This window comes from Chiloscyllium plagiosum, chromosome 42, assembly GCF_004010195.1.
Source record: "Chiloscyllium plagiosum isolate BGI_BamShark_2017 chromosome 42, ASM401019v2, whole genome shotgun sequence".
NCBI lineage: Eukaryota > Metazoa > Chordata > Chondrichthyes > Orectolobiformes > Hemiscylliidae > Chiloscyllium > Chiloscyllium plagiosum.
Genome location: NC_057751.1, coordinates 536,410 through 551,719, shown reverse-complemented (window position 1 = coordinate 551,719; position 15,310 = coordinate 536,410). Strand labels below are relative to the sequence as shown.

General features: G+C 44.2%; 1 protein-coding gene across 4 annotated transcripts in view; it reads right to left on the bottom strand.

Moving 5' to 3' along the window:
• Nucleotides 1-550: 550 nt before the first annotated feature.
• Nucleotides 551-15,310, bottom strand: part of dbnlb (drebrin-like b) — a 39,546-nt gene continuing 24,786 nt past the window's right edge. For 3 of the 4 annotated variants that reach the window (XM_043681176.1, XM_043681175.1, XM_043681173.1), the window contains 7 exons: nucleotides 14,776-14,850; nucleotides 13,802-13,913; nucleotides 12,003-12,095; nucleotides 10,807-10,866; nucleotides 8,275-8,405; nucleotides 6,077-6,182; nucleotides 551-2,314 (listed from right to left, as the gene is read on the bottom strand). In XM_043681176.1, the coding sequence (XP_043537111.1) occupies nucleotides 2,172-2,314; nucleotides 6,077-6,182; nucleotides 8,275-8,405; nucleotides 10,807-10,866; nucleotides 12,003-12,095; nucleotides 13,802-13,913; nucleotides 14,776-14,850 (720 nt within the window). In that variant the 3' untranslated portion in view covers nucleotides 551-2,171. The remainder of the gene's footprint in view (nucleotides 2,315-6,076; nucleotides 6,183-8,274; nucleotides 8,406-10,806; nucleotides 10,867-12,002; nucleotides 12,096-13,801; nucleotides 13,914-14,775; nucleotides 14,851-15,310) is intronic. The other variant, XM_043681174.1, reaches the window with a different exon arrangement.

Below are 15,310 nucleotides of genomic sequence, written 5' to 3'. Positions count from 1 at the left end.
CTAGGTAGGCCCATCAGCCAGTCTCTTTCCAATATGGAAGCAGTGACAAACAAACAGTGTAACTGACCAAGTGGTTAGGGCTTTTACAGCATTGAAGCACGATCGTGGCTGGAGTTCTGCAAATCAATGATATTGTCATAATTACCCACATGATATCACAACTGATCATGATTCAGTTTGAGGGCGAGCCGGGGAGGGGGGGGGGGGGGGAAAGAAGGGACATACACTAACTTCAGGAGATTGCATTCACATTCCGTCTTTACACACTGTGCCATACTAGTGGAATGCTGCACTTGCAGCAGTGTCTCTCAAACCACCTGCACTCTGGCAGTTGTCCCCCTTGACATCATTTTGTATATGAGCAGACATTTTCTGATGTATGTATTCCTCAATCACAACAGAGTCGCCCCAGAGTGCTTTGCTGCTAGGAAATACTGACAGAACTATCAGCAATGTCAGAAAAGTGACAGCCCAGTCTTCAGATACAAAGAAACTTCTAAAAGCAGTGTAGTAAATGTTCAGACAATGAATGACACGTTGGCCTGCAATATCACAGTGCAATAGATTTTATAATATTCAAACTCCTTGAAGAACATACAGGACACAGATTAACTTTGGGAATATCTACTCATGAGAGGAGCAGAGCACAGAATTTTCACCTCATTGCTTTTTATTCCTACATACAAATACAAACAGGAAGACCAGGATCCCCAAGAAAAACACCTTTATTAATGACAATGCAACAAGTGACACTTTCAGGAAAGCAGAGAAGTGAAGAGATTGAGTTGGTAAATATTCCTAGTTTGTCACAAACTCATCATGGTTCACTCCAGATACCGTATACCAGATCCAAATACCGTGGGGTATGCAAGGAATACTGCCAGTCACACGCCTGCGAGATACTCCGGAAACAATTCATATTTTGCATTGGCATGATTCACGTTTTTAAAAAATCATTTCAAAACACTCAGATTCACAATTGTTAACATTTTAGACAGCCTTAGTTAAAACCCAGATAAAGGCCACATTTTTCAGTCAGCACAATCTCACTAATCTAACACATAACTCACAAACACTGCGGTCAGTGAAGGCTGAGCAGGGCAAGTCTCAACACCCAAACAGGGATGAAATGGGAGAGAGCTTGCTGCAGTTGATTCCACCCCAGGATTCTCTTAAATCCCCCCTAGCCCCAGCATTGAACTGAAGGAACAGTGCCAATGTCTGGAAAACTTTCATTTCCTCCTGCAAGCAAGTAGTTGTGGCTCAACTAATACTGAGGAGAGGAACTGTTAAGGTATGGACATGGACACATGGAGAAGATGAACACACAATTGGGTGTTATTGTACTCCCATTGTTGTACTTCTGCTGGAGGAATAACAGATTATTGACCTTGCTGTTCAACTCTGATTCTGAATGCGTCTCAAATCTGCTTCTCCTCCACTGCCCGACCAAGCAGCTTCCAATTCCAGTGAAAGGCCATTAAACAGAAGTATTTATTCAATCTCTCCGCTGATACACTGTCTGATCCTGCATTTGCCACTCTATTTCATATTCCCATCTACAGTACTTCAGTTTTGTGTCACCATTCAGACAAAGCCATTAGCCCAGCAGTAGAGGAAAATGATAAGTTTGCAGCCCTCTTAATTAGCACAAAGAAAACCTGATTAGACACACGTACAGGAATGTGCAAGTTTTCCCACTATCCATTAAGTTGTCTTTTCTTGGTCCGGACGAGTTTTGAGAGTCACTGGTTAAGCCCCCACTCCAGTCCTTCCCTGTTCCATGGCCTTCAGCACACTGACAGACCCCCGATACCGCACCACCCAACTGGGCCCTGGCCAGTTACATCCGCTGAATAACTTTGGGGGCCAAGTAAGGGTTGGACAAAGCAGTGCATGGGTCAGGATAACAAAGAGGGGAGTGAGGGCATGGGTACAAGGGAGAATACAGCCCTCTAGTGGTTACTAAGCCAGTACTTTCAAACAATAAGACTGAAAACTTGAATCCCGTGATCAAATTCCCACCCACAGCCCTTCCCTGTTAAAATGAGAAAGGAAAGCTTGAGGCACTCAGTAGATTTGGCTTGCAATTGGCGATTGAAAAGATCTTGTTGATGCTGATAAGATAGTGGTTTGGGCACCATCAGCAAGGTCAACGCTCTGTGCGCTGACTAACCAGTCAGGAGCTCCACATAGTTCGCTGGAAACATACCGAAACTGCCATCCACTGCATAACCCCGCCACCAGCCCTCATCAATCTGCTCGATGCTGGTCAGGATGTCATCTGGATCAAACGAAATCTCTGTTTCATCAGCTGCAAGTGTCCAACAGGAAGGGGGTGGGATGGAATGAGGAAAGAGAAAGGCAGGAGGGAGGGGAAATGAGGTGATGAGAAGCAGAGGGGGCAGAGAGAAAACAAATTAGCAGACAAGTTCCTGATTCTTGATCAGTCAGGGAATCCAAGGTCAGGGGAAGGACAGGAAAGTGAATGTGAGCATGCCTGATCAGCCATGATTCTAGTGAATGGCTGAGCAGGCTTGAGGGGGTGAACAGCTTATTCCTGGTCCTATTGCATATGGTCTTATTTACAAACTTTACTGGTATCCAATTTCCCCTATTAATTGGGTTGACAACACGCCCCGCCCCCGGGCTGACAGGTAACATGCATACCACACAAATGCCAAGTTGTGACCATTTCCAACAGAAGAAAATCTTACCACCACCACCACCACCACTTGACATTCAAAGGCATTGCCGTCACTGAATCCTCCCCATCAACATCCTGGGGATTTGCAATGACCAGAAAGTGATTTGGAGCAGTCCATATAAATACTGCCGCTACAAGCAGTGGATCCCCAACAACATTCAAGCAGCTCGACACCATCCTGGACAAAGCATCCCCCTTAAATGGCCTCATTCATAACTTGCACTCCCTCCACCACCCACTTTCAGTCTAAAGCATATTAATTTAAACCTAAAGTTTTTCACCAAGGAATATCCCAGGTTTGGGAAAAGTGACCCTACTTAAAAAACAACCTGTTTGCCCCCAAGACTATAAAGTACAAAGCTTTTCAAATTCTAAACTAAAATCAATCCCACCCAACAGTGACAGTCACCACCTCATCACTGCTTCCAAATCGACAAGGCAAGCAATAACATTCACTGGTTTATAAAACCAAGGAGATAAGAGTCCACTGGAATGCAGTTCCATATCTTATAATACTCAAGGTCAGGAGTTCCATTGTTCTACAATACAGTTCATAGCTCCTTGAAAGTGGAGTCACAGGTACATAGGATAGTGAAGGTGGCGTTTGGTATGCTTTTCTTTATTGATCAGTGTACTGAGTACAGGAGTTGGGAGGTCATGTTGCAGCTGGACAGGACATTGGTTAGGCCACTGTTGGAATATTGCGTGCACTTCTGGTCTCCTTCCTATCGGAAGGATGTTGCGATACTTGAAAGGGATCACAAAAGATTTCCAAGGATGTTGCCTGGTTTGGAGGGTTTGAGCTATAGATTAGATTAGATTAGATTACTTACAGTGTGGAAACAGGCCCTTCAGCCCAACAAGTCCACACCGCCCCGCCGAAGCGCAACCCACCCATACCCCTACATTTACCCCTTACCTAACACTACGGGCAATTTAGCATGGCCAATTCACCTGACCTGCACATCTTTGGACTGTGGGAGGAAACCGGAGCACCCGGAGGAAACCCACGCAGACACGGGGAGAACGTGCAAACTCCACACAGTCAGTCGCCTGAGGCGGGAAATGAACCCGGGTCTCTGGCGCTGTGAGGCAGCAGTGCTAACCACCGTGCCACCGTGCTGCCCATGGGAGAAGCTGTTTTCCCTGCATCGTCGGAAGCTGAGGGGTGACCTAATACATGTTTATAAAATCATGAGGGGCATGGACAGGATAAATAAACAAGGTCTTTTCCCTGGGGGGGGGGGGAAGAGGAGGAGTCCAGAACTAGAGGGCATAGGTTTAGGGTGAGAGGGGAAAGAGCCCTAAGGGGCATCTTTTTTTACACAGAGGGTGGTGCATGCGTGGAATGGACTGCCAGAGGATGTGGTGGAGGCTGGTACAATGACAACATTTAAAAGGCATTTGGATTGGTTTATGAAGAGGAAGGGTTTAGAGGGATACAGGCTGGGTGCTGCAGGTGGAACTAGATTGGGTTGGGATATCTGGTCAGCATGGACGAGTTGGACCAAAGGGTCTGTCTCATGCTGTACATCTCTATGACTCTAATACCAACTAGACAGGGGCGGAAAGTAATATGCACTCAAACAAGGCTTTCAGTCAACAGATGGAGTTTAATTTAGTAAAATGCAAGGTGCTGCATCGGCAAACCAGGGCAGGACTTGTACAATTAATGGTGGGGAACACTGCATTTCATTCCGGTTAAGCTTGAAAGGGTTCAGGAAAGATTTACAGGGATGATGTCAGCACTGGAGGGTTGTTAGGGAGAGGCTGGATAGGTTGGGGGTTTCTTTCCCCTGGAGTGTCGGTGGCTGACCTTATAGAGGTTATAAAATCATGAGGGGCATGGTTAGGATAAACAGACAAAGTCTTTTTCTCCCAGAGTAGAGGAGTCCAAAATTAGAAGGCCGAGGTGTAAAGTGAGAGAGGGTAAAGATTTAAAAGTGACCTGAGGGGCAACCTTTTCATGCACAAAGTACCAAGTGTATGGACCGGTATAGTGTCTCAGCAGTTCACACTGCTGCCTCACATAGCCAGGGACCGGAGTTCAATTCCAGCCTCGGGTGACTCTGCGGAGTTGTCATATTCTCCCCTTTTCTGAACAGGATTCCTCTTGTGCTCCAGTTTCTACCACCTGGCATGCACATTTTCGGATTGTGGGATTAGCCATAAGGAACTCACAGTGATAAGGGAAGGGGGTTGGGTCTATGCGAGATAATCTTCAGAGGGTCAGTGAGGACTCGATGAGCTGAATGGCCTGCTTCCATACTGTAGGGATTCTATGGAACGGGCTGCCAGAAGAGGTGTGAATGATTACAACATTTAAAAGGAATCTGGATGGGTACATAAATAGGAAGGGTTGCGAGGGATATGGGCCAAGTGCTGGCAAATGGGACTACATCAGTTTCAGAATCTAGTCAGCATGGACATGTTGGACTGATGGATCTGCTTCCATACTGTATAACTGCGACTATGCAACTGCTTGGCAATTATCTGTTGCGTCATATTGGGATTCACTGTATGTACTAACATACTCTCATGGTCAAATCTGAAAGTTGTGTCAATTGCATTATTTATTATCCTGGAGCATGGTTCATAAAGGTAGTATGTGACAGTATGTGAGTGAGTTTAGTGTGACCATTTATGGCTGAATTAGTCTCACACAACTGGAAACACCCTACAACAAGCAAGCGTGTAGTCTACGAGATGCATTGCTCAAATTCACCTAAGCTCCTTAGATACTATCTTCCAAACCCACAACCACCTCCGTATAGAAGGACAAGGGCAGCAGATCCATGGAAATGTCACCACGTACCACTGACCATTCTGACTTAGAAATATAACCATTCTGTGTCATTGGATTAAAATCCTGGAATTCCCTTCCAAGTGCCACACAGCCCACAACAGTTCCACCATCTTCTGAAAAGTAAATAGTGATGGGTAATAAACTTTGGTCTAACCAGCACCACCCATATCCCACGAATGAATAAAAAAATTAATACAGCTTTCGCAGGCCTTCCCATCATTTGAAAAATAGATTGATCCACTATCAGGATCATGCTTCTTGGGATGCAAGACCTTTTGCCTGAACTGGATCTCATTGTAACCCAAACAGAGCACAAATTCTCCTCTCATGAACATGAGGTGAACCTTAAAAATTCTGACTTAACTGAAACAATAAGGGACCAAACGTTAACGTAATTTTAAGTTGGTTGATGAATGTCTTGGTGAACTACATGACTCTTGTTGGTGTAATGCTGTTATATATACCTATTGCAACCAAAATACACAGTATTAGATTCTCCATTACTTTGTTTTTGTTTTTGATTTCCAACGCACACAGTTGTTTTTATTTATAAAAGTACCTACCGGCCTGGTAATCATAGAGAGCCCGGGCACACAGTCCTTGATATTGAGTTTCTGCCACAGGTTGGCATGAATTGTTATCTTCGGCAGCCACCTGACCTCCCGCATCCTGAAACAAAGACAGAGAGACTAGAAAATGAATGCAAAAGACAAATAATGCACACAACTTGTTCTCTTAAAGTCTTTTCAAAGTTATTCTTGAATCTGCTTCCATAACTCCAATGACGTACACTCCAAATCCTAACTTGTTAAGCAGGCAAATTCAAACCTCCTTTCTAGTTCTGTGCCACATATTTTAAATCTCTAACCTCAACTTCCCAACTCATGGCTCTGGAGATTGTTTATGCCTATCTCTCAAGCCCCTTCACTCTGACCACTTTGTTTGTCTGTCCATTTCCTGTTTTAAAAACAATCTCAGTTTCTCCCTCTCTCATTTCTGGTCTCCTTCCTATCGGAAGGCTGTTGTGAAACGTGAAAGGGTTCAGAAAAGATTTCCAAGGATGTTGCCAGGGTTGGAGGATTTGAGCTGTAGGGAGAGGCTGAACAGGCTGGGGCTGTTTTCCCTGGAGCATTGGAGGCTGAGGGGTGACCTTATAGAGGTTTACAAAATCATGAGGGACATGGATAGGATAAATAGACAAGGTCTTTCCCTGAGGTGGGGGAATCCAGAACGAGAGGGCATAGGTTTAGAGTGAGAGGGCAAAGATATGAGAGAGACCTCAGGGGCAACTTTTTCACGCAGAGAGTGGTACGTGTATGGAATGGGCTGCCAGTGGAAATGGAGGAGGCTGGTACAATTACAACATTCAAAGGCATCTGGATGTGTATATGAATAGGAAAGGTTTGGAGGAATACGGACCGAGTGCTGACAGGTGGGACTAGATTGGGTTGGGATATCTGGTCAGCATGGACAATTTTGACCAATGGGTCTTTTCCATGCTGTACATCTCTACAACTAGACTCAGTGTCCCCCATCTCTGGTACCCTTGCAGTTGATCTGCTCCATAGCCTCTTCACTGGCTAAAATTATGGGGCCCAAATTGAACTTGTTGTGGTAATGGCTGCTCTGACCACCCAATGGAAACCAACTTCTTCTCTCTCCAACGCCCATCTCTTCATAAGCCTCAAGTTAGGAGACGGGATTAACAGCAGCTGGTTTTATGACATGTTTCAACATGCAGTCAGATTCTTAAGACAGCTATCTCTCACCAAGACAAATATCTAAAGCCATTTGAAGCACCCCAGGACTACTCTGCACTCAAAGCCCTGCAAACCAGAGCAGTCACGCCAGGAGAGATCTATTGAACAGCCTCCCCCATTGTTACTTGGGAAAGGTTTTGAGGAATGAGTGCAAACGAGGCAACATTTCCATTGAACTCCACATGTTCCAGTTCCCAAAAATATATTGCATGGAAAATAAAGAATCATGACAGAGACACATCAGATGTGGAGGGTTTCTAGTGAAGATCTAGACCCCCTTGCAGGGCCTCTTGGTTCGAGATCGGTCAAAAGAATCACTACGCATACGGTCTGTTTAAAGCAAGGTTACCAGTTTAACAAATTAAGGCAGCCTGGCGTAGATTTGTCCAGCAACACAGAGGTTAAAAGCTTCTGTGTTCCGTGGAGAAATGGCACAACTACATTTGAAAATTACACATTATTTATATGTTTTTCTTAAAAGGTAGTAGCCTAAATTATAAGAAAAGTCCAATCAACTGTAATATGGTGACATGATTGACAGCAAGCTAATCCAATGATATTCCCTGGGAAAGGGTTCTTAATTTATGTAGATCACCACCTCATGCTAGCAGTTCAAGGATAGTTCTAATACCAAATCACTGTCTTACGATTCATATTATGGAAAATCCATTGTTCTCTCTTATCTCTAAACACAACCAACTTAGCAAAGCATCAGTTCAAGTTCACATAGTCAAATCATTACTTGCAGCCATTTTGTTGTTATTTTAAATTGAAAAGCCAGTTTGTGGTTAATTAAAAATCTACAGATACTTGTTGCTTCTGACAATAGCCTAAATTCAAATTTTAGATCCTCACTGGCACCACTTCCTGGCGGAGATTACAGAAAGGAGCACGGTATCCAGGCCCTGTTAAACTATGTAGGGATTATGATTCAAACAGGAAAAAAAAAGGGTTTTTGGGGCTAGGGAGAGATAAAGAGGACAATTTTGGAAAGCACTTACTGCATCAACAAGCTTGGAGCTGTCTTGTTGTTGCACACATGCATCCGGATCCTCGTATGTATCGTCCTGCTCTAAAGTTTCAGAATGGTGGAACTGCCAGCTATAACCTTCTTTACTGTCAACCTTCTCATCTGTATGGAAGCAAAAACCAAAACAAATGGCCATTAGAGAGAGGACCAGTCAAAGAAATGCTGCAACATTTAAAACAGAGACGCATCTATTTATCCCCTGGCTCTCATCCCTTCCATACCACGGCTCTTATCCCCCTCTTACCCTCCGGCTCCCAATGCCACCCATAGCTCCGATGCTCTCTGACCCCTAACCTTACCTCCAGGCTCACCTCGAAACATACAGATACACCCCTCATGTCACGATACAGATCCTTCAGTTTGCTTGCATGTACTTTGTCCTACCTTTTCCGTTCCGTGACAGGTCTGAAGGCAGTGGAATAAGCTGTTCACATTGCAAGGTTTCAAGCTAAGAACCAAATCCTATCACGGACAGGGTGTTAAGACATGGCAGAAACCTCTCAGAATCAGTATAGTCTAGGGACATCAGATGAATTAGACTCTCAGTGCTCAGCTTCTGCATCACTGGACACCAATCTTTCCACCTACCAATATCTCTACCACTGAGCATAATGCCAACCGCTTCTCAAGAATCCACTCAACTTGGTCCAACTCATCCTCACTGACCTTTGTTCCCAACTGGATCTAGTTACATTTGCCAGCATTTGGCCCTTATCCCTCTAAACGTATCCTATTTCATAAACCCATCCAGTGTTGTAACTGTAACCACTTCACCACCACCTCTGGTAGCTCATTCCAGATACACATCACCTACGGTGTGTAAAAGTTATCCCTCAGGCCCCTTTTATATCTTTCTCCTCCCACCTTAAACCTATGTCCTCTAGTTTTGAACTCCCCCAACCTAGGAAGACGACCTTGGCTACTCACCTGATCCATGTCCTCATGAGTTTATACATCTCCATAAGGTCAGCCCTCAGCCTCTGATGCTCCATGGATAAAAAGCCTGTTCAGCCTCACCGTATTAATCCCTGCAACATCCTTGTAAACCTTTTCTACACCCTGTGATGTAGAAAAGGTTTACAAGGATCCTTCCTATAAAGGGCAACCAGAATTCTTTGGAATATACCAAAAGTGGCTTCACCAATGTCCTGTACAGCTGCAACATGACAGCCCAACTCCTATACTCAATGCATTGACCAATTAACACTAACATGCCAATGTATTCTTCATCACCCTATACATCTTCAACTCCATTTTCAAGGAACTATGCTCGTGCACTGTGTCAGTCTCTTAGCTCGCCAATACTCAAGGCCTTACCATTACGGGTAGATGTCCTTCCCGAATTTGCCGTAGCAAGATGCAACACCTTGCATTTATCTAAATTAAACTCTATCTGCCACTCATCGGCCCATTGCCATCTCACTATGGATCCCATGTGATCTAACTTCACTAACCAAGCGGAAGCTTGTCGAATTCTTTACTGCACACTTTGCATAGAGACAACGTCTACTCTTCTTACTTCAACAAAGTTCCTTGTCACCTCTTCAAAAACCGATTTCTCACGCACAAAACCATGCTGACTATCCATAGTCAGTCCTTGGCTTTCAAATTTACGTAAATCCTGTCCCTCTGACTCTCCTCCAACAACTTAGCCATCACTGATGGTAAAGCTCACCAGTCTGTAGTTCTCTGGTTTTTTTCCTCTCAGCTTCTCTTAAATGATGGCACCCAAATAGCCAACCTCCAATCTTCCAGCAACTCACTTGTGACCGTTGATGATACAAAAATATCAGAAAGGGACCAAGCAATCTCTTCTCTTGCTTCCCATAAAACTCTGGGATATACCTGAACAGGTCCTGCGAGACTGATCTACCTTTATGCGTTTTAAGACTTCCAGCACGGTACTTCTGCAACATGAATTCTCTTTAAGATTTCAATTTTTATTTCAAGTTCCCAAATCCTCCTCCACAGTAAACACTGATGCAAAATATTAGTTGACCATCTCACCCAACTCCTGTCGTTCCATACGTAGACAGCCATGCTGACCTTTAAGGGGAGAAAGTGAGAACTGCAAATGCTTGAGAGTCAGAGTCGAAAGTGGTGGCACTGGAAGAGCACATCAGAAATGACGAAGGGCTTATGCCTGAAACATCGACTCTCCTGCTCCTTGGATGCTGCCTGACCTGCTGTGCTTTTCCAGCACCACACTTTTCGTCTTTGATCTGTAAGGGGCCCTATTCTCTCCCTAATTACTCTCTTGCCCTTAATCTCTTTGCGTTTTCCTTAACTCTCTTTGGGAAAGCTACCTCATGACTGAGGAGGCTCAAAAGGCATCGTGGCCTACTTTTGTTACTAGTTTTTATGTTTAGCATCTCAACCGAGGGACATCAATGGGCTAAAACCAAATGGTAATGCTTCTCATCAACTTGTTCAAATCCCCAGTAAACATACACGGAATATCACTAACAGGTACACAGGGAACCTAACTCAATTGCTGACGTACCATTCCACTCTGTTTGAGGCTCTTCTTCCATTGGATGGGCTTCTGGAGCATTTTGAGTGCCTGGTGAGGATCACATGAACATTTCAGTTTCTCAACAGGCCATCAAGCAATGAAACTCCGTCAACAATGTGCTGATTAAACTGCAATATGCTGTTATGCTTAAATATCATTTATCAACAGGGGAGAAACCAGGTAAGGGGAGTGGAACGAAAAGGGGCAAGTTAGCAAACAGAATTCTCAGACTACTACAACAAAGCTCTGTACAAATGCAAAACTGCAAATCAGGTAATTTTCAGGAAAGCTTGATGTGGTAGTTATGCAATTCCAACCATCAGTTGTCTGGATTACAACTGTATCCACAGACAAGACTTAAGTCTAACCTTTGTGTCAATTGTGCTCATGAGAACTCAACGCTGTGTAAAACTGCATTGACCCTGGTTTGATGACATTTGGAAGATTATGAACAGTTTTGGAATGCATGTAAGGGATATAGAGGAACCCAAGAAAAGACACAGTTGTTTCACAGGGATGATACCAGAACTGAAGCTAAAGCAGTAAAGTATCAATGGGAGGGGAGGGCTCTTATCAGAGAACAAGAAGAGTGGCCATGCCCTGATAGAGGTTATATTCGGAAAAGGGTTGACAGGAAAAGAAAAGTTCTCGCTGCCAAGTCCAAAACATGGGTAAATTTCTGGGGAATTGTCTTCAAAGTGATGATAATTTCAAACTTGGTACTGCATGGACGAATTGAAGCAAACACACAGATTTGTGGGCACGTTAGAGCAGCCCAAGTGAGATTTGGTGTTACAGTTAGATGAATTCAGGTAGGTTAGGGATGGTGCTGAGCATGAATACCTTCAGACAGCAGCTGGACCAAATGTCTGTCCTGTAATTTATGTATCTATCAATAATGACCTTGATTTGCAGTTTGCACTCCAGCTCAAGGGCTGACTGATATCACTCGGAGCTTCAAGCATGACCAGTAAAACACTTTTGTGCTATTCAATTCACATGGCTACAGCTGATAGTTGTCCACCACTGATAGCGTAATGTGTACTTGCAAGCTGACAAATGCAGCTGAGTGTATGTTTACAAAATTAATTTGACAGACTACACTCTGTTTGTCAGTCAGCCCTTTCTGTGAGCTTGAGCTGGTTTCAACAACCACATACAAACCTAAAAGTGGAAGTGCCAACCTTGGGGTGCTGACTGGGCTGCTGAATGGACCGGTGAGGGTGGGGACTCTGGCTGGCTGATCTGGGACTGCAGGAAGGGGCTCCTGAGCTTCCCTGGCAGGAAGAAGCAAAATGCAAGCAGGAAACAGAATAAACAGTAAGCAGCACTGTCATCAGAACACTGTTAAAAGCAACACAGCAACAGATTCAAAGACATTAAATGCGAGCAACACAAATCATACGATTGCTGCTTTGTAAATGCACTTCCAAGTATGGTCTTCAATGCTGGAAATAAGAATGTGGAGAAAGTAGTGGAATATGATTCTGAGTTGCTGCACATACTGGAATTAACTTTATTTTTAATCTTATTTTAATGATTTATCAAAGCTGGCATTTAGTACCACTCCTTTAGAAAACAGTAGTGATTGGTTTCCTTCGACCACTGCAGTTACTATGTGAAAGGAAATCCCACAGAGATGTTTTTTTGGAAGTTTCAGAATTCTGACTAACAACATATTTGATACATTTCCAAATTGGGGTGGTGAGAGACTTGGGGGTTATGCGTCCAGGCACCAGTTACCCTCAACCTTCAAAGCCAATGGCAAGGAACAACATCTTGGATTTACAACGTTAAAGGACTGAGTACAGTCTCCGTCCTACCCTTCCCAACTCAAGCTCTAACAAAAGCAGAGTGCACAAGGATAACAGCGCAGCAAATGTGGTGACAGCAGGAGCCAGGAACAAGCGAGCAACAGCTCTGTTGATAACAGCCTCAATTCTTTTACAAACATGAGGTTAATATTCTGTTGTGATGCGGATGTGCGAAAAATAAAATTATATACTGCAACAAAAAGCATTCCTCCAAACAGCCACTGCTCACAGTACATATACCAAGAATTCAGTATGTGTTTTTTCTGCAGATCAGTTTGCAATTTGTCCCCCTCCGTATCTGAATTTTTATATCACGATAAGATTGTAATCAGACTGACTCGTCCCTCAGAGACAACTGTACAGAGCTGGCTAGGAGCTGTTTATACACTGGCAGATTTAACTTGAGATGTTAAAAAACTCGAATTCATAAGTTTGAATTAGATAGATGAAAAATGTTTGCACAGATAAGGAGATCAATAACTGGAGTACACAGGTAGTTGCGGAAAGAGGTGGACGTGAAATTCTCCTGAAATGTGTTTAACACAGGAGTGGATTGCACCTCACTTCGACCTGTGAGAAATGAATTCAAATACTGGTCATCATTCATTTGGAGAACCTGTCTATTGAGAAAGGTGAAATGGTTTCTGAACCATGAGCTTTGGAAGGAAAGGTGTTGTAACGCTGAGTCGGTGCGGTTATAAATAAATAGGCATTCCTGCACCTGCAACATCTTCACCATTCTGGGACACTTCCACAACACCATCCACATTACAACACATCATATTCTAGTTGAGCAATCCAGCCACCATGCAATAAAATCATGAAACAGAACAAGACAAGCTGCTGGTTAACTAAACATGTCCAGCTGATTTGTGTCTGTGTGCATGCTTCTTTCCCTCAAAAGAAAACACCTCTGTTAAGCCGGGATTGTGAGAGGAATCAGCAAGTCTTTCTGGCTATCAGACTGACCAAGCAGAAAAGTGCAGCTCACACAGTGCAACCTGGTAATAAATGATTAGAAAGAGGCTCACTCGCTGCATACTCAAGCTGTTGAGAGAAACCAGCTTTAACTGAGACAAAAAAAATAGTATGACTGAAGATCAGCGAGACAATTTGGTCTGTGGACTGGGTGTTTGGAACATTAACAGAAGACCACACTTCTGTGTTACCTGGCTGCGCACTTCCACTAAGGGAAGAGGAATCTCCTGCCATACCACGTTCGCGTTCCTTGAACAGTTCCTTCGGATTCACCGGTCTCTGGGAAATAATGGATGCAGCCTCCTGCAACGAGATCAGTTACAAGTGGTGGAAACTGAGAGCCCTAGGTCTGAAAGGGAAGCTCGAGAAACAGCAACATCCATCGTCTGCTTCAGGCCACAGCATTCAATGTAAACCAGTTCCCCTATCCACAACTGTGCCCTGCCATACTCCTGATCACCAAAAAGGAAAACAATTTGGCACCACTTATTTCTGGTATCACTTGGGTGCCAGCTGTAACTTGCCATTATATATTTCTACAAACCATGCATGGCCCATGGAGGAGACTGATGGTTCAAGTCCCAAGTACTTGAACCCCTAACTGCCGGGGCATACTGTGCAGGTGCTGCACTGTGATTTGGAGCAGACAGGCACGTAATCTTCCATCTCATGTGGGAAGAAAAGGTTCGGTGGAACTTCCTTACATATATTTTGCCTCAGCCATTGGCATCCATCACACATTAAGTGGCCAATTTATCATTGTTGCCACGCGTGGGAGCTTGCTGCATATAGACTGATTGCTACATTTGCTCAATTTACAGCAGTAACTGCCCTTCAAGGTCACGAATTGACTTCATGCCCTTACTGATCCATTCAGAAATTTTTAATCAACCGCCCCTTAGCCTAACTGGTTTTTTTGGAGGGAGAGCTGGCATTTTTAACACCTGTAAAATGGCGAAGTACTGCCTCAGACCATGCCTGATCAGTTGTGGCTGATGATGGCCAATCTCAAATCTCCCCAACAGCATCGTTGTGTCCTCGAGGGCTCCACTCTGAGCTTCTTCCTGAACACTCCAAGCCTCTTTCTCACATGAGGGGAGCAACAGAACCAGACTTCCAGAGATGGTGCAGCAACAGGATAGCGCAGCAAACAAAGTCCGCATACCGTCGCCTTCTCGATGGACTGACTTCTCTTAAAGCCTTTGCGCATCTCTGCCTGGTATTCCTGCTCTTGCTCTTTCTGTAAAAACACAAAGATGCTATTAGAGGTGACACTGTGAGCCAGAGACTTAGCATAAAGCCAGAGAAACTTCTCGCATCAAGTTCAGAAAAGCCCAGGAAGATCAGGGAACAGCGAATGGAGTTAACGAGCTACAATGTCAACAAGATTTGGAGAGTTTGTACAATAAGTCTTCCCTATTCCAGAGTTGTCACTGAGTTAAGACTTCAAGAGAGTTGAATGGTGACAGTGTTAGGGGAGTTTTATGCTATCTATCTAACAAGGAGAAAGTGAGGGCTGCAGATGCTGGAGACCAGAGCTGAAAATGTGTTGCTGGAAACGCGCAGCAGGTCAGGCAGCATCAAAGGAACAGGAGAATTGACGTTTCGGGCATAAGCCCTTCTTCAGGAATGAGGAAAGTGTGTACAGCAGGCTAAGATAAAAGGTAGGGAGGAGGGACTTGGGGGAGGGGCTTTGGAAA